At 42.9% G+C, this 20,647-nt stretch overlaps 1 protein-coding gene across 2 annotated transcripts in view; it reads right to left on the bottom strand.

Moving 5' to 3' along the window:
• Positions 1 to 11,894: 11,894 nt before the first annotated feature.
• Positions 11,895 to 20,647, bottom strand: part of macrod2 (mono-ADP ribosylhydrolase 2) — a 1,144,633-nt gene continuing 1,135,880 nt past the window's right edge. The window contains exons 15-17 of one of the 2 annotated variants that reach the window (XM_014207725.2): positions 19,120 to 19,260; positions 16,299 to 16,367; positions 11,898 to 12,429 (exon numbers count right to left, since the gene is read on the bottom strand). In XM_014207725.2, coding sequence (XP_014063200.1) covers positions 12,407 to 12,429; positions 16,299 to 16,367; positions 19,120 to 19,260 — 233 coding nt within the window. In that variant the 3' untranslated portion in view covers positions 11,898 to 12,406. Of the gene's footprint in view, positions 12,430 to 16,298; positions 16,368 to 19,119; positions 19,261 to 20,647 lie in introns of both variants that reach the window. The other variant, XM_014207733.2, reaches the window with a different exon arrangement.

The following is a 20,647-nucleotide window of genomic DNA, read 5'->3' on the forward strand; positions in this document are numbered from 1 at the left end:
AAAAACCTGGTTGCCTCTGTCAGGAGGCTGAAACTTGGCTGCAATCTTCCAGCAAGACAATAACACTAATCACACATCAACATCCACAAATAAATGGTTAGTCTCCAGACATAAACACATTGAAAACCTTTGGTTTGATGAAGGATATCAAGGAACAGGAAGGATTCCGTATCCCTCCCAATGTGTTCTCCAACTCATACATTATTTTAGAAAAAGGCTCAGTGCTGTTATCCTCGCATGGTGAGCTATTGAAAGGTATTGAAAACAGGGGTGTCAATCATTTTGTAAATAAAAATAGAATATGTTTCTGAATGTGAGTACGCGAGCAACCCCTCATGATGAATTCAGATTTTTTGTGGCCCTCATCCCAATCAAAGTTGCATCCCTGACTGAAATCAAAGTTGCATCCCTGACCGAAATCATCACTATCCCACCTTCTAAAATCATTGACAGGTGGCACTACTGACTTATGGAATAAATATGTGTCCTAAAATGAAGAAAGAAATATTATTTTGAAAGAATAGCTGTCAAATAATTGGCAAACCGGGAGGGACCTGGAAGTCTGGTCACAATGCTGACATGGTAGACACATTTTAATACCATGTGTAGACACATTTCTGGGAATGTGGGCACAATCAGAATGTGGACAAGATAAGGACAAAGGACCCATGTTAGCGCCAGGTATAAATGAGGCTATACTGGTGGATGGAGAGGCACTTAGGCCACAAATCATTTACTACTAAAGTCATAACTCACAGCCTAGAGCCAGGACCCAGAGGACAGGTTATCAGCACAGTAATTACTACAGTACAGCCAGAGAGAGAGAGAGTGTGTGTGTGCGTGTGCGTGTGTGTGTGTGTGTGTGTGTGTGTGTGTGTGTGTGTGTGTGTGTGTGTGTGTGTGTGTGTGTGTGTGTGTGTGTGTGTGTGTGTGTGTGTGTGTGTGTGTCACTGGAAATGCCATGCGGTTGAGGTTGATGAGGTTGTCCGAGGTTATTTGCTGCTATTTTCAACTTAAACATAAATAACTTTGTAGTTGGGCGTTTGTGCTTGTAAAGGGTGTTAACACATTTGTAAGGTAACACTTTCTTTTGCTAGTCCATCTGTAGATGCTCTACAGACTGTCAGTAACATTTCAACCAACTTTCGACAAGAAAATGCTCACCCAGATGCGGCGCTCCTTGTGGTCGAGGACTTTAATGCAGGAAAACTGCAATCTGTTTTACCTAATTTCTACCAGCATGTCACCTGTGCAACTAGAGGAGAAAAAACTCTAGATCACCTTTACTCCACACACAGAGAAGCATACACATCTCTCCCTCGTCCTCCATTTGGCAAATCTGACCGTAAGTCTATCCTCCTGATTCCTAATTACAAGCAAAAACTCAAACAGGAAGTACCAGTGATGTGCTCAACACGGAAGTGGTTCGATGAAGCGGATGCTAAGCTATAGGACTGTTTGGCTAGCACAGACTGGAATATGTTCCGGGATTCATCCGATGGCACCGGCTTCATTAATAAGTGCATTGACGACGTTGTCCCCACAGTTACCGCACGTACATATCCCAACCAGAAGCCATGGATTACAGGCAAAATCTGCACTGAGCTAAAGGCTAGAGCTGCCGCTTTCAAGGCGTGGGACACTACTCCAGACACTTATAAGAAATCCATCAAACAGGCAAATTGTCAATACAGGACCAAGATCAGGTCCTATTACACTTGCTCTGATGCTTGTCGGATGTGGCAGGGCTTGCAAACTATCACAGATTACAAATGGAGACCCAGCCACGAGCTACCAAATGACGCGAGCCTTCAAGACGAGCTAAATACCTTCTATTCTCGCTTGAAGGCTAGCAACACTGAACAATGCATGAGAGTACCAGTTGTTTCTGACTGTGTGATCACGCTCTCTGTAGCCGATGTAAGTAAGACCTTTAAACAGGTTAACGTTCACAAGACCGCGTGCGCTGACCAGCCAGCAAGTGTTTAAAATGACAATTTCAACCTCTCCCTGGCCCAGTCTGTAATACCTTCATGTTTCAAGCAGACCACCATAGTCCCTTGCCCAAGAACGCCAAGGTAACCTGTTTAAATGACTATCGCCCTGTAGCACTCACATCTGTAGCCATGAAATTATTCGAAAGGCTGGTCATGGCTCACATCAACACCATCATCCCAGACACCCTGGGCCAACTCCAATTCGCATACCGCCCCATGAGATCCACAGCTGCCCCTAGGTGGTGAGGGTAGGCAACAACACAGCCACTACGCTGACCCTGAACATAGGGGTCCCTCAGGGGTGAATGCTTAGTTCCCCCCTGTACTCCCTGTTCACCCATGACTGTGTGGCCGCCCATCACTCCAACACCATCATTGAGTTTGCAGACGACACACTGGTGGTAAACCTGATCACTGACGACGTGGAGACAGCCTACAGGGAGGAGGTCAGAGACCTGGTAGTGTGGTGCCAGGACTAAACCTCTCCCTCAACGTCAGCAAGACAAAGGAGCTGATCGTGGACTTCAGGAAATGGAGGGCTGACCACGCCCTCATCCACATCGACGGGGCTCTAGTGGAGCAGGTCGAGAGCTTCAAGTTCCTTGAAGAGGGCACGACAACGTGAAGAGGGCACGATAACGCCTCTTCGCCCTCAGGAAGCTGAAAAGATTCGGAATGGGCCCTCATATCCTCAAAAAGTTCTACAGCTGCACCATCTTGACTGGCTGCATCGCTTGGTATGGCAACTGCTTTGCATCTGACCGCAAGGCGCTACAGAGGGTAGTGCGTATGGAAAATGACATCACTCGGGCTGAGCTCCCTGCCATCCAGGACCTCTATACCAGGCACTGTTAGAGGAAGACCAAAAAAATTGTCAAAGACTCCAGCCTGTTCTCTCTGCCACCGAACGGGAAGCGGTCCTGATGCATATATTAGCATATATGCCATGACAACACCTTTTCTGGGGCAAAAAGTGTGACACCAATCAGGCCCTCGAGGACTGGAGTTGCCCAGGCCTGTCATAGACTGTTCTCTCTGCTACCGCATGGCAAGCGGTACCGGAGCGCCAAGTCTAGGACCAAAAGGCTCCTTAACAGCCTTTTAATCAAATGGCCACCAGACTATTTACATTGACCCCCCCATTTGTTTTTACACTGCTGCTACTTGCTGTTTATTATCTATGCATAGTCACTTTACCCCTACCTACATGTACAAATTACCTCGACTAACCTGTACCCCCGCACATTGACTCGGTCCCGGTACCCCCTGTATATAGCCTCGTTATTGTTCAATTTGTTGTATTACTTTTTATAATTTTTTACTTTAGTTTATCTTGTTAATTTTGACTCTTTCTTGAACTGCATTGTTGGTTAAGGGCTTGTAAGTAAGCATTTCATGGTAAGGTCTACACCTGTTGTACTCGGCACATGTGACAAATACATTTTGATTTTATTTGATTTACACCAAGTCTGGAACCAACAGGACCCTGAACAGATTCTAACCCCAAGCCATAAGACTGCTAAATAGTTAGTTAAACAGTTAACCATTAGTAACCCGGACTATCTGCATTGACCCTTTTTGCACTAACTGTTTTGACTCATTAAATACTGTACACTGCTGTTACTGTTAATTATCTATCCGGTTGCCTAGTCACTTCATCCCTACCTATATGTACATACAGTACCAGTCAAAAGTTTGGACACACCTACTCATTCCAGCGTTTTTCTTAATTTTTTTCTATTTTCTACAATGTAGAATAATTGGGAAGACATCAAAACTATGAAATAACATATATTGAATCATGTACTTAAGAAAGTATTCAGACCTCTTGACACATTTTTTACGTTAAAGCATTATTCTAAAATAGATTCAATGTTTTTTCCCCCTCATCAATCTACACACAACACCCCATAATGATACAGCAAAAAACATTTTTTTGATTTTTTTTCAGGTGTATTAAGAATAAACAACAGAAATATCACATTTACATAAGTATTCAGAACCTTTACTCAGTACTTTGTGGAAGCACCTTTGGCAGCGAATACAGCATCAAGTCTTCTTGGGTATGACGCTACAAGCTTGGCACACCTGAATCTGGGGAGTTTCTACCATTCTTCTCGGCAGATCCTCTCAAGCTCTGTCAGGTTGGATGAGGAGCATCTCTGCACAGCTTTTTTCAGGTCTCTCCAGAGATGTTTGATCGAGTTCAAGTCCGGGCTCTGGCTGGGCCACTCAAAGACATTCAGAGAATTGTCCCGAAGCAGGATCTCTCTGGAGCAGGTTTTCATCAAGGATCTCTCTGCACTTTACTCCATTCATTTATCCCTCTATCCTGACTACTCTCCCAGTCCCTGCGTTGAAAAACATCCCCACAGCGTGATGCTGCCACCACCATGCTTCATTGTAGGGTTGGTGCCAGGTGTCCTCCAGACGTGACTCTTGGCATTCAGACCAAAGAGTTCAATCTTGGTTTCATCAGATCAGAGAATCTTGTTTCTCATGGTCTGAGAGTTCTTTGGGTGCCTTTTGGCAAACTCCAAGCGGGTTGTCATGTGCCTTTTACGTCTGGCCACTCTACCATAAAGGCCTGATTGGTGGAGTGCTGCAGAGATGGTTGTCCTTCTGGAAGATTCTCCCATCTCCACAGAAGAACTCTGGAGCTCTGTGAAAGTGACCATTTGGTTCTTGCTCACCTCCCTGAACCTAGGCCCTTCTTCCCTGATTGCTCAATTTGGCCGGGTGGCCAGCTCTAGGAAGAGTCTTGGTGGTTCCAAATTTCTTCCATTTAAGAATGATGGAGGCCACTGTATTCTTGGGGACCTTCAATGCTGCAGACATTTTTTGGTACCCTTCCCCAGATCTGTGCCTTGACACAATTCCTTCGACCTCATGGCTTGGTTTTTGCTCTGACGTGCACTGTCAACTGTGGGACCTTATATGGAGAGGTGTCTGCCTTTCAAAATCATGTTTTTTTATTATGAAATTGCAAAAATGTCTAAAAACGTTTTTGCTCCGTCATTATGGGATATTGTGTGTAGATTGATGAGGAAAATAATTAATTTAATCAATTTTAGAATAAGGCTGTAATGTAACAAAATGTGGAAAAAGTGAAGGAGTCTGAATATTTTCAGAATGCACTGTACCGACCTCAATTACCTCGTACCCCTGCAAATCTCCTCGGTACTGGTACCCCGTGCACATACAATAGCCAAGTTATTGTTACTCATTTTTCTCTCTGCATTTCACTGTTAGTCTACACCTGTTGTTTACGACGCATGTGACAAATACAATTTTCTTGATATGTTTTGATAGTATGACCATCTGTACAGGATCTACAGAGCAACATTTTCATTTGTACCGAAATCAAAATGAAAGAAAAGTTATCTTGCCAATTCTATTATGTGAAACAGGCTTTTAGAAGTGCCGTCTTTATTTGATTACTTATCGTTAATGCTGTCTTTGGTGTGCTTATCAATATACATACAGTGGTTCCTCCTTTAAAAGTAGCGAGCTTACACCGCGGGACATAGAGGTACCCAGCGTGACTGCTTCATTGCTCCAGACCACCACAAGGGGGAGTTAGAGCACTCATTATGAATTTGGGTCCCAAGGTTTTTTTATGACCAATCATATCGAGTGGTTCCAATGACGAATTTGACGCGAGCCACCAGTCCCTGGTGACTTTCTTCAGCAAAGATGGCTCACAAAACATTATGGTGGAAGGAAATGTAAGTAATTATAACGTCATAACGAGTCTAGAAAACATTTACAATTGAGAGGAATATGTTAGTTAATGTAGAGACAAACGATGGTGCATATTCTTTTGTCATAAAGTTAATTTACGAAAATCACTATTTAGCAAGTTAGCTGACTAGCTAACATTTGCCAGCTAGCTAGCTAGTGTTATGACATGAGTATGAAATTGTAATTCGTGGTGTTTAATGTTTTAGGGACCCCTGAGAAAACCAGCACCTTTTTTCCCACTCCCATCAATAAAATCCTTGTATTAAGTCATACAAAAGTTTTACTGTGCATTACACATTACTAAATGTGTAATGTGATAGGTATTTTAACATTACTATTTTTTAACAAACAAAAACACAAATGAAGTGGATGATGACTCAGTCTTTGTGAGAGGGATAGAATCCGATTTAATTGGTCCTCAACTCAGGGTTCAAACACTTCATTCAGGATAAATGTAGTAAGACGTTAGTTTGTCTGCCCCGGAAGCATGTTAGTTCTGAAGGATTCTTTGCCATAGAAATATACCTGGCTAAAAGGTGAGCCACTTTCGTGGTACGGGTTATGCCAAGTTGAACTCAGAGTTGAACGAAGTTACCTCGCTAACTACTTAAACTATAGTCGTAGTATAGGGCTCTGTTTTGTAGAATCCCTTACAGGAGATTTTCAAGTGAAAAAGCTATTCCACATGTGAAACTGCAAATTTCACATCCGAATCCACAATTCACGTGAGGTAAAAACATGTTATTCGCCTCACATGTGAAGAAGTAGTGTTAACATGTCAACTCAAAATGTATAACATGTGAACAACTGACCTCATGTGTCTGTTTTTTTTATGTGTGAAAATTTCAGCTCAACATGTGAAAACAGCTATCTCACATGTGAAAAGCGATTTCAACTGCAAACTTCTCATCAATCAATCAATTCCATTTATTTATAAAGCCCTTTTTACATCAGCAGATGTCACAAAGTGCTATACAGAAACCCAGCCTAAAACCACAAACAACAAGCAATGCAGATGTAGAAGCACGGTGGCTAGGAAAAACTCCCTAGAAATGCCAGAACCTAGGAAGAAACCTAGAGAGGAACCAGGCTCTGAGGGGTGGCCAGTCCTCTTCTGGCTGTGCCGGGTGGAGATTATAAGAGTACATGGCTTTTAAGGCCAGATTGTTCTTCAAGATGTTGAAACGTTCATAGATGACCAGCAAGGGCAAATAATAATCACAGTGTTAATAATAATCACGTTTATTTTGTAAGGGAATTAAATGATATGGGGGTTTTATAGTAAGTGGTATGCTGTTCAGCTAAAATAGTGTAAAAATCTTTAATCAATGAAAATATGATTACATTTGACATGATCACTTAGGCCTAGAATCAATCAGATCATAGGTGACACCAGTGTCGTGGATGTTTTGGTGGTGTTAGAGGTGGAACTGTTGGAGCCGTCAAATCGGTAAGCAGCTGCGCTTGCAATCATTGTCACAAAGCCACACCCGCTCAACTCCAGTTAGAAGTTCAGAACGATAATTACGCTATACCTGAAAAATTATGAAATGCAATAATGAGGATTTATGTCATTTCTGTTGTAGATTTGACAGCTCTAACAAAGTTCCACTACCAACACCCTCTATTCTGATAGAGCCCTTAGTACTGACCCCAAATGGGATTTACAACTCACAATCTGTGGATTTGGTGTATGCTGAACTTTCTGCTGCACCACAAGTCTGTAGCGCTCCTTTACACATCTTAGCAAAAGAGTGCACTCTGAATGCTATTTTAGTTATCAGTTATTCTGACTATTCTCTCATCATTGATTTCATTGACTTATTTCAGAAATGTGAGTGTTTTCTGTATAGCTGTCTAATGTCGGTGGGCCATACTATTCTGTTTTAATGATACTCCTGAATCACTATGATATAATATCATCGTTTTTGAGTTTATTTTAAAAAACGCTGAGATTTACTTTATGTAGGACATTTAAACTTAGTTATTGACTCAGACATGGGGGTGTACTGTAGCAGGAAGAAAGGAATGCCGTGAACCACAAAGTTGTGAGTTCAAATCCCAGGTGAGTGGACATGTTGAATAATAATTACTGTATATATAAACATACACAATGTAACTGTGTGTCTAACATGTACGTTAAAAGCACGGTTTGTGTGTATCCTAATGACTCGTTTTTCTTTGCAGGGCATCACCTGTGAAAATATATGTGAAAATGTTTATCATGTGAAATATCATCATGTGAAAATCCACATGTAAAACGTTCTGTGAAATATCGTCATGTGAAATTTTCCAAAAACACATGGTTTGACATGATTTCACATGTGAAATACCTTTTCCACTTGTGAAATCATGTGTTTTATCCCTCAAGCCAGGCTAGAAGCACGGCCTGGTTACTCGGCCTGGATACAGGACTGTCAAATGGGCACCCTAATTCTCTTTCTCCCAAATTTTGCTCATGTATTCCTCCCCTCGGCATGTAGCCTGGCTGGTAGGGGCATTGGGCCAGTAACCGAACAGGATGCTAGATTGAATCCCTGAGCTGACAAGGTAAAAATCTGTTGTTCTGCCCCTGAGCAAGGCAGTTAACCCGGGCGCTGTGGATGTCGATTAAAGCAGCCCTCCGCACCTCTCTGATTCAGAGGGGTTGGGTTAAATGCGGAAGACACATTTCAGTTGAATGCATTCAGTTGTACAACTGACTAGGTATCCCCTTTTCCTCAGAAACAGAAAGGAGAGACAAGAGGCATGACCATCCCCCTTTAAACTTTATTAGTTCATCTCATTATTGTTAAGCAAAGCAAAACACCAAATTATGAAGGCATCATTTTCATTTAATAGTACTGTACTCCAATTCATATGGTAATTTATAGTTTCATAGTACTGTACTTTACTGTTATTCATTGGATGTACTGTATAGCATGGAACCACTAAAAATGAATAATTTGTGAATGTACAATTGATAACAACATCGGAAAACAAAATTAAATGCTTTTCGCTCAATTTTCCGAAACCCAGAGAGTAACAGAGTGAATCAATAGAACAAAACATATCAGCCATCACGTTACAGTAGGTAAATACTCAAAATTACAAATCATCTGCAAGCGATACACCCAAGTATCTGTTAGAAACAGATAATGAAGAAGACGTTCGACAATGTGAAATAAGGCAAACTCATTTGATACAATTATTGACAAACTGGTTAAAAGACGATAAGTAGAGAAAAGAGAAAAGAGAGAGAGAGGACTATTAAAATGGCTGACTGTTTTAGGATTGCATCCCAAATGGCACCCTATTCCCTATATAATGCACTACTTTTGACCGGAGCCCATAGAGTTAACTATTTAAGGAATACGGTGCCATTCAGGACACAACCAATGTTTGTGAAGTTCTAAGCGATTCTGACATGCATTGGAACGAAACGACAGAGGAAGGAACCATAATCAATCTGTTGAAAGATTAAAAGACACCAGACATCCTGTAGTTCAAAGTGCTTGTTGGTGCTGATAAGGAGCTCTTTAATGAGCTTGTCTATGTCTCAAGTGGCACCCCCTTCCCTATACAGTGCACTACTTTTGACCAGGGCTCATATGGCTCTAGTGAAAAGTACTCCACTTTATAGGGAAGGGGGTTTCATTTGGGACACAGACTTTGTCTGCAGCTACAGATGCTGCTCTCTGAACATCAGACATTGTCAGAGCTTGTGTGTGTGTGTGTGTGTGTGTATGTGTGTGTGTGTCTCTCTCTCTCTCTGTGTGTGTGTGTATGTTAACATCAGACGTGATCAAGCATTATCTCACTGATGAAAGCAAAGCTGCTAGGGCTGAGTGATGGAGATGAAATTCTTTTGAAGTGTCTGCCTCTGTGTGTGTGTGTGTGTGTGTGTGTGTGTGTGTGTGTGTGTGTGTGTGTGTGTGTGTGTGTGTGTGTGTGTGTGTGTGTCAAGGTATTAGTAGCTGACATCGTGACTAGGGTTGCAAAGCTACCGGTAATTTACCAAAGTCATCAGAATCTTCAGTAATTTTGGTAATTAACAGAAAATGTGTGGCAATTTATAGTAACTTTGGTACTTTATACTTGAATAATTTTAATAATATTTTTATATATTAAAAGTATATATATATTCATATATAGTATTAATTGTTATATCTGTGTCCATATTGTCCATGAGTTTCTAGTAGATAGACCCTATGGTTCAAGACAAAAAAGCCTAATTAAAGAAAAAAGCATCTAATCAACAATGACATTATTTTCAATTAACTCTGCAACTCTTCCAACTATTCACTTTTCTTCACAGCTGTCACCAGTTTAACGCCAAAACATTGACACCATATATATATAGACAAAGTTTAAAAAATGACAGTGTGTCAATTTATTTATTTATTTATAAACCAATGGTATTCATCAGTTTGTGGTTTATATTTAGGATAATGTTTTACAGCTTTGCCATATTTTTTAAATCACCTTATTTAATTATGTCAAATATTTTACATGTGATAAGACCAGAGATAATTAGACATCTGTAATAATCTAAAGTATGGCCACTAGAAAGGGCCACTAGATGTCTTGTGATAGATTACATAAAATCCTTGAAAGATACCAACACTCTAGTAGTTTACTGGTAAACGTAGAAAGTTTCCAGTGATATACCCTACCTTTGCAACCCTAATCATGACTAGCTATGGGCGCTGCAACAGCAAGAAATGTGTGACAAGAAGATATGGCAGACACTCTGAACTTGGTATAATGCTGTGATGTACTCCTGTGTGTTTGTGTGAGTCCATGATGTTGCAATGTGCTCCTGCCTCCTCTATGTCAAAGATATTTTCAAAGACCATGTCAGTCATACAGGCAGCAATCAACAGAAGCATAGTAAATGCTGGAAGATGTCATGTTCCGTCTTGTTTTCCACTGCTGAATGTCAGACTGTCAAAGCTAGTGACAGACAGACAGACAGACAGACAGACAGACAGACAGACAGACAGACAGACAGACAGACAGACAGACAGACAGACAGACAGACAGACAGACAGACAGACAGACAGACAGACAGACAGACAGACAGACAGACAAGGTGCTGTGTCGGTTCTATGGTGCTTGTTAGAAACAGAGGATGGTGGTGGTATACGGAACCCCCAACCTGTAATGTTAACGTCTGCAAACTGGAGCTGGTGCAGCTATTTTGGGTTGGTGAATGTGGCGTTCTGATTTTTTTACAGTCCCATGCTCCCACAATGTTCTAGACTCTAGATGGAATTTAAGGTTAGATGGAACGCTCCCACAATGTTCTAGACTCTAGATGGAATTTAAGGTTAGATGGAACGCTCCCACAATGTTCTAGACTCTAGATGGAATTTAAGGTTAGATGGAACGCTCCCACAATGTTCTAGACTCTAGATGGAATTTAAGGTTAGATGGAACGCTCCCACAATGTTCTAGATGGAATTTAAGGTTAGATGGAATGCTCCCACAATGTTCTAGATGGAATTTAAGGTTAGATGGAACGCTCCCACAATGTTCTAGATGGAATTTAAGGTTAGATGGAACGCTCCCACAATGTTCTAGATGGAATGGAACAGAGATATTATATTTCGGATATTATTAATATTCTCAATATATGCCTCTAGAATGGAAGGTTAGTCTCTTTTCCCGAAAGAAGGTTTATTCCTCTGGCACTATATGGCTAATATGGGAATGGCTAGTAGTAGTAGTAGTAGTAGTAGTACTGTAGTAGTAGGAGTAGGAGTAGGAGTAGGAGTAGTAGGGGTAGTAGGAGTAGGAGTAGTAGGAGTAGGAATAGGAGTATGAGTAGTAGTAGTAGTAGCAGGAGCAGGAGCAGGAGCAGGAATAGGAGTGGTAGCAGGAGTAGGAGTTGTAGTAGTAGTAGCAGAAGCAGGAATAGGAGTGGTAGCAGGAGTAGGAGTAGTAGTAGTAGTAGTAGTAGTAGTAGTAGTAGCAGGAGCAGGAATAGGAGTAGTAGCAGGAGTAGTAGTAGTAGTAGTAGTAGCAGGAGCAGCAGCAGCAGTAGGAGTGGTAGCAGGAGTAGTAGTAGCAGGAGCAGGAGCAGGAATAGGAGTGGTAGCAGGAGTAGTAGTAGTAGTAGTAGCAGGAGCAGCAGCAGCAGTAGGAGTGGTAGCAGGAGTAGCAGGAGCAGGAATAGGAGTGGTAGCAGGAGTAGTAGTAGTAGTAGCAGGAGCAGGAATAGGAGTAGTAGCAGGAGTAGTAGTAGTAGTAGTAGTAGTAGTAGTAGTAGTAGTAGTAGTAGCAGGAGCAGCAGCAGCAGTAGGAGTAGTAGTAGTAGTTAGATCTAACAGACTGCCAGGTATCGCATCAGTTTGATATGTTACAGTCCTCTATCACATGTTTCTTTTTTTACATCCATATTCAAATTTGATCGATGAATCATTTAATGAATGACCGATTCTGTAATAAAGATTGATTGATGATAGATTTCATTGATGACAGATGACATCATTTCATTATAATAAAGATTCAAAAAGTAATTAAAAAGTAATGTAAAATAGGGGAATGAATTATGTCATGGTGAATGACTCGTTCTTGTGCCTCCGGTCCCCCAGTTTAAGAGGGCATACGGGCACAGGTACTGATGTGGTGGCCCTTCCTTTCTTCACAGTTGGCTGGTTGATTGTCCCTCCTCCTGCTGTTCATTCCTTCTTATCTACAGGATCTGGATGGACAGAAGAAAACAGGAAGAAAATAAGAAGGAGAAGTTGATGACACGAGGGTGCAAAAGTAGAGCAACCTTTCCAGAAACACAACAGGGATTGAACCAATCACAGGCAACACAATAGACCTTATTCACGCGGTGGACCATGATTGGTGGAGATCCAGGAAGCTGAAGTGCTCCTCATCTACCCCATGATGTTGGGCCAAACTACCCCTCTATTGTGAGTTCCCTAGCACACTATTTATATGGGCCCTGGTGAAAAGTAGTGCACTATATAGGGCAGGGGTATTCAACTCTTACCCTACACAGTCGGACGGCTGCTGGTTTTCTGTTCTACCTGATAATAAATTGCACAAACCTGGTATCCCAGGTCTAAATGAGTCCCTGATTATTTGGGAACAATGAAGAGAAAAAAAGGTCTAGATTTGAATTTGAGGGATATAGGGCAAAGGGTGCCATTTGGGATGAACAGTATCTTGCATAGTGAGACAATAACTTCTTGTGTGTGTTTGAGTTGGGCATTATCTACGGGATTTGGAGGGGAGATAGGAGAGGGTGAGGTAAGGCTGCAGGAGAGGGTGTGGTAAGGCTGCAGGAGAGAGTGAGGTAAGGCTGCAGGAGAGGGTGAGGAAAGGCTGCAGGAGAGGGTAAGGTAAGGCTGCAGGAGAGAGTGAGGTAAGGCTGCAGGAGAGGGTGAGGTAAGGCTGCAGGAGAGGGTGAGGTAAGGCTGCAGGAGAGGGTGAGGTAAGGCTGTAGAGTGAGATAATATTGTTATCATGCAAACAGACAGACAGACAGACAGACAGACAGACAGACAGACAGACAGACAGACAGACAGACAGACAGACAGACAGACAGACAGACAGACAGACAGACAGACAGACAGACAGACAGACAGACAGACAGACAGACAGACAGACAGACAGACAGACAGACAGACAGACAGACATAGGAAGGCAGGCTGTCAGGTAGACAGGCACACACACAAACAGATAGACAGACAGAAAAGACAGGCAGACAGACAGACAGACATGCCCATGTGCTCTGTTGGCTGATATTTTTTGTGTTTATATAGGACCTACAGCCCACCTACCATCTACCAATTATGTCAATGTGGAACAATACGGAGCCCTCCGCATTGGTACAACATTTGGGAGGCGCACATCCATGCGGTATGGAGCTCGATTTGGCCTCTGCATGCCTCCAGAGGCTCATGCCTGCCTCCGGATCAAGCATAACTTGGCTTTAAGGGTGTCATTTTACATGCTAAAAGAGCACACCTGATTAAACTTTTCAATTATCACAATAATAACACCTTTTGGAATTTTAACTATAATTTGGCTGACTAGAATTAAAAAAAAACTATAAGGTTCTTCAAAACAATCTACAACGAACCTTTGAGATTGAAGAAGGTTCTTTATAGAACCATTCTCCAAAAAGGTTCTATAAAGAACCATAAAAAAGGGTTCTATATAGCCCCAAAAAGGGTTGTAACCATAGCGGAACCCTTTTTTGGTGCTGTATAGAACCTTTTATCAATGGTTCTTTATAGAACCTTAGGACAATTTTCTTTATAGCACTATACATAGGCCATTACTAATGACTAGGGCCCGTACACCAGATGTCACATACACCAGATGGGTGCAATGAAATGTGTTGTTTTACAGGGCCAGCCATAGTAGGACAGCGCCCCTGGAGCAAATTAGGGTTAAGGGTTTTCACCTTGTCTGCTCGGGTATTCGAACCAGCAATCTTTCGGTTACTGGCTTAATGTCAAATGACATGCAGAAACATTCCATTGGGCCCTCAATGTAGACCTGGATATGGCAACATGGCAGCAGTATTGTTTCTTATCAAATATGATTTATCGATATCTGTGTCCCAAATGACTTTATATTCCCTACACAGTGCACTAAATAGGGAATAAGGTACCATTTTGAACACAGTCATGATTTATCAGCATTATTATTGCCCCAGCGGTTAATGTCGCTTCCGAGTTAAGTTAATATACAATCCAAATGTGATTTATTAAACTGTGTGATAGTTGAGTGTGTAGGTAATTCATCACAGTCAATCTCCTAAGGCTCGCTTTCACGTACAGTATTTACCAAAATATCAGGGTCACTACTGGGAGAGGGGAAGAGGAGAGTATGGGAGAGGAGAGAAGAGAAGAGAAGACAGGAGATGAGATGAGACGATTTAAAAATGCACAGTGAGTCTGAGTGAACACGTAGAAAGAGAGAAAGAGAGAGGAGAGAAGAGAGCAAGATGGAGAAAGATGAAGAATGAACATGTCTGTGCAGGGAGGAAAAGAGGGAGAGAAGGAGAGATGGAGCAAGGGAGCGAGGGAGGAAAGGAGGGAGAGAGTGGAGAAGGATGAGACCGAATATCAGAGTAGGCCAAGCAGCTCACTCTGAAGAGAGCTGAGAACAGGGAGAGAGGGATAGACAGAAAGAGGTAGAGGGATAGACAGAAAGAGGTAGAGAGGGATAGACAGAAAGCAGTAGAGAGAGATAGACAGCAAGAGGTAGAGTGATAGACAGAAAGAGGTAGAGAGGGATAGACAGAAAGAGGTAGAGGGATAGACAGAATGAGGTAGAGGGATAGACAGAAAGAGGTAGAGAGGGATAGACAGAAAGAGGTAGAGAGGGATAGACAGAAAGAGGTAGAGAGGGATAGACAGAAAGAGATAGAGGGGTAGACGGAAAGAGATAGAGGGATAGACAGAAAGAGATAGAGGGATAGACAGAAAGAGGTAGAGTGATAGACAGAAAGAGGTAGAGAGGGATAGACAGAAAGAGGTGGAGAGGGATAGACAGAAAGAGGTAGAGGGATAGACAGAAAGAGGTAGAGTGATAGACAGAAAGAGGTAGAGAGGGATAGACAGAAAGAGGTAGAGGGATAGACAGAATGAGGTAGAGGGATAGACAGAAAGAGGTAGAGAGGGATAGACAGAAAGAGGTAGAGAGGGATAGACAGAAAGAGGTAGAGAGGGATAGACAGAAAGAGATAGAGGGGTAGACGGAAAGAGATAGAGGGATAGACAGAAAGAGATAGAGGGATAGACAGAAAGAGATGGAGAGGGATAGACAGAAAGAGGTAGAGTGATAGACAGAAAGAGGTAAAGAGGGATAGACAGAAAGAGGTAGAGTGATAGACAGAAAGAGGTAAAGAGGGATAGACAGAAAGAGGTAGAGGAATAGACAGAATGAGAAAGAGTGATAGACAGAAAGAGGTAGAGAGGGATAGACAGAAAGAGGTAGAGAGGGATAGACAGAAAGAGGTAAAGAGGGATAGATAGAAAGAGGTAGAGGAATAGACAGAATGAGGTAGAGAGTGATAGACAGAAAGAGGTAGAGAGTGATAGACAGAAAGAGGTAGAGAGTGATAGACAGAAAGAGGTAGAGAGTGAGAGACAGAAAGAGGTAGAGGGATAGACAGAAAGAGGTGGAGAGGGATAGACAGAAAGAGGTAGAGGGATAGACAGAAAGAGGTAGAGGGATAGACAGAAAGAGGTAGAGAGTGAGAGACAGAAAGAGGTAGAGGGATAGACAGAAAGAGGTACAGAGGGATAGACAGAAAGAGGTAGAGTGAGAGACAGAAAGAGGTAGAGGGATAGACAGAAAGAGGAAGTGAGTGAAGGAATGTGAAGCTAAATACTGACAGATGCCAGGCATCCCTACTCAATGCTGAGGGTACTCAGACTGATGTGAATTTTTATTCAACAGCTGTGGTCGCTAATAAGAAACCACAAGCAGATCAATGAAGATGACCAGGTAGAGAGTGGGTGTCTGTGTGTTTGTGTGTTTGTTGAGAGTGTGTGTGTGTGTGTGTGTGTGTGTGTGTGTGAGCCTCCGATTCCAACTTACCTTTGGACGGAGTGCTGTCGGTTTCAGTTGGGTCAGATCCTTCCAAGCTCTCGACTTTAGCATTTATTTCTAATAGACAGAGAGAGAGAGAGATGGAGAGGAGAGGAGAGGAGAGGAGAGGAGAGGAGAGAGAGGAGAGAGAGGAGAGGAGAGGAGAGGAGAGGAGAGGAGAGGAGAGGAGAGGAGAGGAGAGGAGAGGAGAGGAGAGGAGAGGAGAGGAGAGGAGAGGAGAGGAGAGTAAGAGCGAGAGCGTGAGAGAGAGGAGAAGAGATTACAATCACAGCTTTCTATCTCTGAGATACTGTGGGCATTGAAGGATATTGAAGGATACTAAAAGACAATCACTCATCATCACTCAGACCCTCCAACATGTCTTATACCAACTGACTGAGCAGACACATGGGGAAGTTGGATCATGGTCATACACCCACAAATAGGCCTATATATTTCTGTAAATGTAGGATACTGACATAAACTTGTAGGCGACTCTCAGAGCCTCTGCATCAGACTGGAGTCAGACACTCTTTGACTCGTCACATGGTCTTTTAACCACTGAGTGAGAAGATACTTGGGGAAGTTTGTTCATACACCCACAACCGTTGCACTATTATGAACTAACAGAATAGTTCATTATCTGTGTAACCTACCCCTGTGTAACCTCTGTCCTCTACCCCTGTGTAACCTCTGTCCTCTACCCCTGTGTAACCTCTGCCCTCTACCCCTGTGTAACCTCTGTCCTCTACCCCTGTGTAACCCCTGTCCTCTACCCCTGTGTAACCCCTGTCCTCTACCCCTGTGTAAGCACTTCCCTCTTCCCCTGTGTAAGCTCGTTCCTCTTCCCCTGTGTAATCTATTTCCTCTTAGCTTGTGTAAGCTCTTTCCTCTTCCCCGTGTAACCTCTTTCCTTTTCCCCTGTGTAACCTCTTTCCGCTTCCCCTGTGTAAGCTCGTTCCTATTCCTCTGTGTAATCTAGTACCTCTTCCCCTGTGTAAGCTCTTTACTCTTCCCCTGCGTAACCTATTTCCTCTTCCCCTGTGTAACCTATTTCCTCTTCCCCTGTGTAACCTATTTCCTCTTCCTATGTGTAATCCTTTCCTCTTCCCCTGCATAACCTCTTTCCACTTCCCCTGTGCAACCTCTTTCCACTTTCCCTATGTAACATCTTACTTCTTCCTATGTGTAATCCTTTCCTCTTCCCCTGTGTAACCTCTTCCCCTGTGTAAGCTCTTGCCTCTTCCCCTGTGTAACCTATTTCTTCTTCCCCTGTATAAGCTCTTCCCTCTTCCCCTGTGTAAGCTCGTTCCTCTTCCCAGTGTAACCTCTTTCCTCTTCCCCTGTGCAACCTCTTTCCACTTTCCCTATGTAACATCTTACTCCTTCCTATGTGTAATCCTTTCCTCTTCCCCTGTGTAACCTCTTTCCTCTTCCCCTGTGTAACCTCTTTCCTCTTCCCCTGTGTAACCTCTTTCCTCTTCCCCTGTGTAACCTCTGTCCTCTACCCCTGTGTAACCTCTGTCCTCTACCCCTGTGTAACCTCTGTCCTCTACCCCTGTGTAACCTCTGTCCTCTACCCCTGTGTAACCCCTGTCCTCGACCCCTGTGTAACCCCTGTCCTCTACCCCTGTGTAACCCCTGTCCTCTACCCCTGTGTAAGCTCTTTCCTCTTCCCCTGTGTAAGCACTTCCCTCTTCCCCTGTGTAAGCTCGTTCCTCTTCCCCTGTGTAATCTATTTCCTCTTAGCTTGTGTAAGCTCTTTCCTCTTCCCCGTGTAACCTCTTTCCTTTTCCCCTGTGTAAGCTCTTTCCTCTTCCCCGTGTAACCTCTTTCCGCTTCCCCTGTGTAAGCTCTTCCCTCTTCCCCTGTGTAAGCTCGTTCCTATTCCTCTGTGTAATCTAGTACCTCTTCCCCTGTGTAAGCTCTTTACTCTTCCCCTGCGTAACCTATTTCCTCTTCCCCTGCGTAACCTATTTCCTCTTCCCCTGCGTAACCTATTTCCTCTTCCCCTGCATAACCTCTTTCCACTTTCCCTATGTAACATCTTACTTCTTCCTATGTGTAATCCTTTCCTCTTCCCCTGTGTAACCTCTTCCCCTGTGTAAGCTCTTGCCTCTTCCCCTGTGTAACCTATTTCTTCTTCCCCTGTGTAAGCTCTTCCCTCTTCCCCTGTGTAAGCTCAATCCTCTTCCCCTGTGTAATCTATGTCCTCTTCCCCTGTGTAACCTCTTTCTCCTTCCCTGTGTAAGATCTTTACTCTTCCCCTGTGTAACCTATTTCCTCTTCCCCTGTGTAACCTATTTCCTCTTCCCCTGTGTAACCTATTTCCTCTTCCCCTGTGTTAGCTCTTTCCTCTTCCCCTGTGTAACCTCTTTCCTCTTCCCCTGTGTAACCTATTTCCTCTTCCCCTGTGTAACCTATTTCCTCTTCCCCTGTGTAAGCTCTTTCCTCTTCCCCTGTGTAACCTCTTTCCTCTTCCCCTGTGTAACCTATTTCCTCTTCCCCTGTGTAACCTATTTCCTCTTCCCCTGTGTAAGCTCTTTCCTCTTCCCCTGTGTAACCTCTTTCCTCTTCCCCTGTGTAACCTCTTTCCTCTTCCCCTGTGTAAGCTCTTTCCTCTTCCCCTGTGTAAGCTCTTTCCTCTTCCCCGTGTAACCTCTTTCCTCTTCCCCTGTGTAATCTCTTTCCTCTTCCCCGTGTAACCTCTTTCCTCTTCCCCTGTGTAACCTCTTTCCTCTTCCCCTGTGTAACCTCTTGTGTCAGAGGTGTAAAGGGAAATGTATACATCATTAAATTACATTAAATGTACATGAAATCAAATACTGACGTTCACTAGCGCTGGTGTCTATCTCCATCTCTTTCACCGTATCCTTCTCCTTCTCTTTCTCCTTCTCTTTCTCCTTCTCCTTCTCTTTCTCTTTCTCTTTCTCCGTATCCTTTTCTTTCTCCATATCCTTCTCTTCAGGTTCTGCATTAGAAAGAATTGAACATACAAACACAAGTTCTCTTTAAATTACTTGGTTGCTTTGGACATAATTTGCTTACAATGGATAAAATAGCATTTGGAATGTAGATGATGAATGCAACAAGTGTGGACAGACCGTTCCGTGTAGCTCCTTGTTTGTAACAACTCTGTGCTTACAGTAATACAGGCATCAGAACAGAATGGTCAGGACAGTCTCAAATGTCACCCTATTCCCTATATAGTGCATTACTTTTGGCTCTGGTCAATATAGGAACCCAATTTTAATTTTTTTGATTTATTCACCTTTATTTAACTAGGTAGGCTAGTTGAGAACAAGTTCTCATTTGCAACTGCGACCTGGCCAAGATAAAGCATAGAAATTCGACACATACAAAAACACAGAGTTACACATGGAATAAACAAAACATACAGTCAATAATATAGTAGAACAAAAGAAAACAAAAAGTCTATATACAGTGAGTGCAAATGAGGTAAGTTAAGACAATAAATAGGCCATGGTGGCGAAGTAATTACAATATAGCAATTAAACACTGGAATGGTAGATGTGCAGAAGATGAATGTGCAAGTAGAGATACTGGGGTGCAAAGGAGCCAGATAAATAAATAAAGTATGGGGATGAGGTAGGTAGACAGATGGGCTGTTTACAGATGGGCTATGTACAGGTGCAGTGATCTGTGAGCTGCTCTGACAGCTGGTGCTTAAAGCTAGTGAGGGAGATATGAGTCTCCAGCTTCAGAGATTTTTGCAGTTCGTTCGAGTCATTGGCAGCAGAGAACTGGAAGGAAAGACGACCAAAGGAGGAATTGGCTTTGGGGGTGACCAGTGAGATATACCTGCTGGAGCGTGTGCTGCGAGTGGGTGCTGCTATGGTGACCAGTGAGCTGAGATAAGGCGGGGCTTTACCTAGCAGAGACTTGTAGATAACCTGTAGCCAGTGGGTTTGGCAACGAGTATGAAGCGAGGGCCAACCAACGAAAGCGTACCGGTCACAATGGTGGTGTCACAAGCGTCGTATTGAAGAGACCAAGGCACAGCGTGTTGAGTGCTCATCTTTTACTTTTAATGAAAGCACTTCACAAAGAAAACAAATGACAGCCAAACAGTTCTGTCAGGTATACTAACACACTAAACAGAAAGCAACCACCCACAAAACCCAAAGGAAAACAGGCTAACTAAGTATGGCTTCCAATTAGAGACAACGAAAGACACCTGCCTCTGATTGGAAACCATACTCGGCCAAACATGGAAAACGAAACATAGAAATAGAAAACTAGAACAAATTCCCCTAGAAACAAGCAAACCCTAAAACACACAAAACAACCCCCCTGCCACGCCCTGACCATTCTACTATGGCAAATGACCCTTTTCA

This window comes from Salmo salar, chromosome ssa01, assembly GCF_905237065.1.
Source record: "Salmo salar chromosome ssa01, Ssal_v3.1, whole genome shotgun sequence".
NCBI classification, from domain to species: Eukaryota; Metazoa; Chordata; class Actinopteri; order Salmoniformes; family Salmonidae; genus Salmo; species Salmo salar.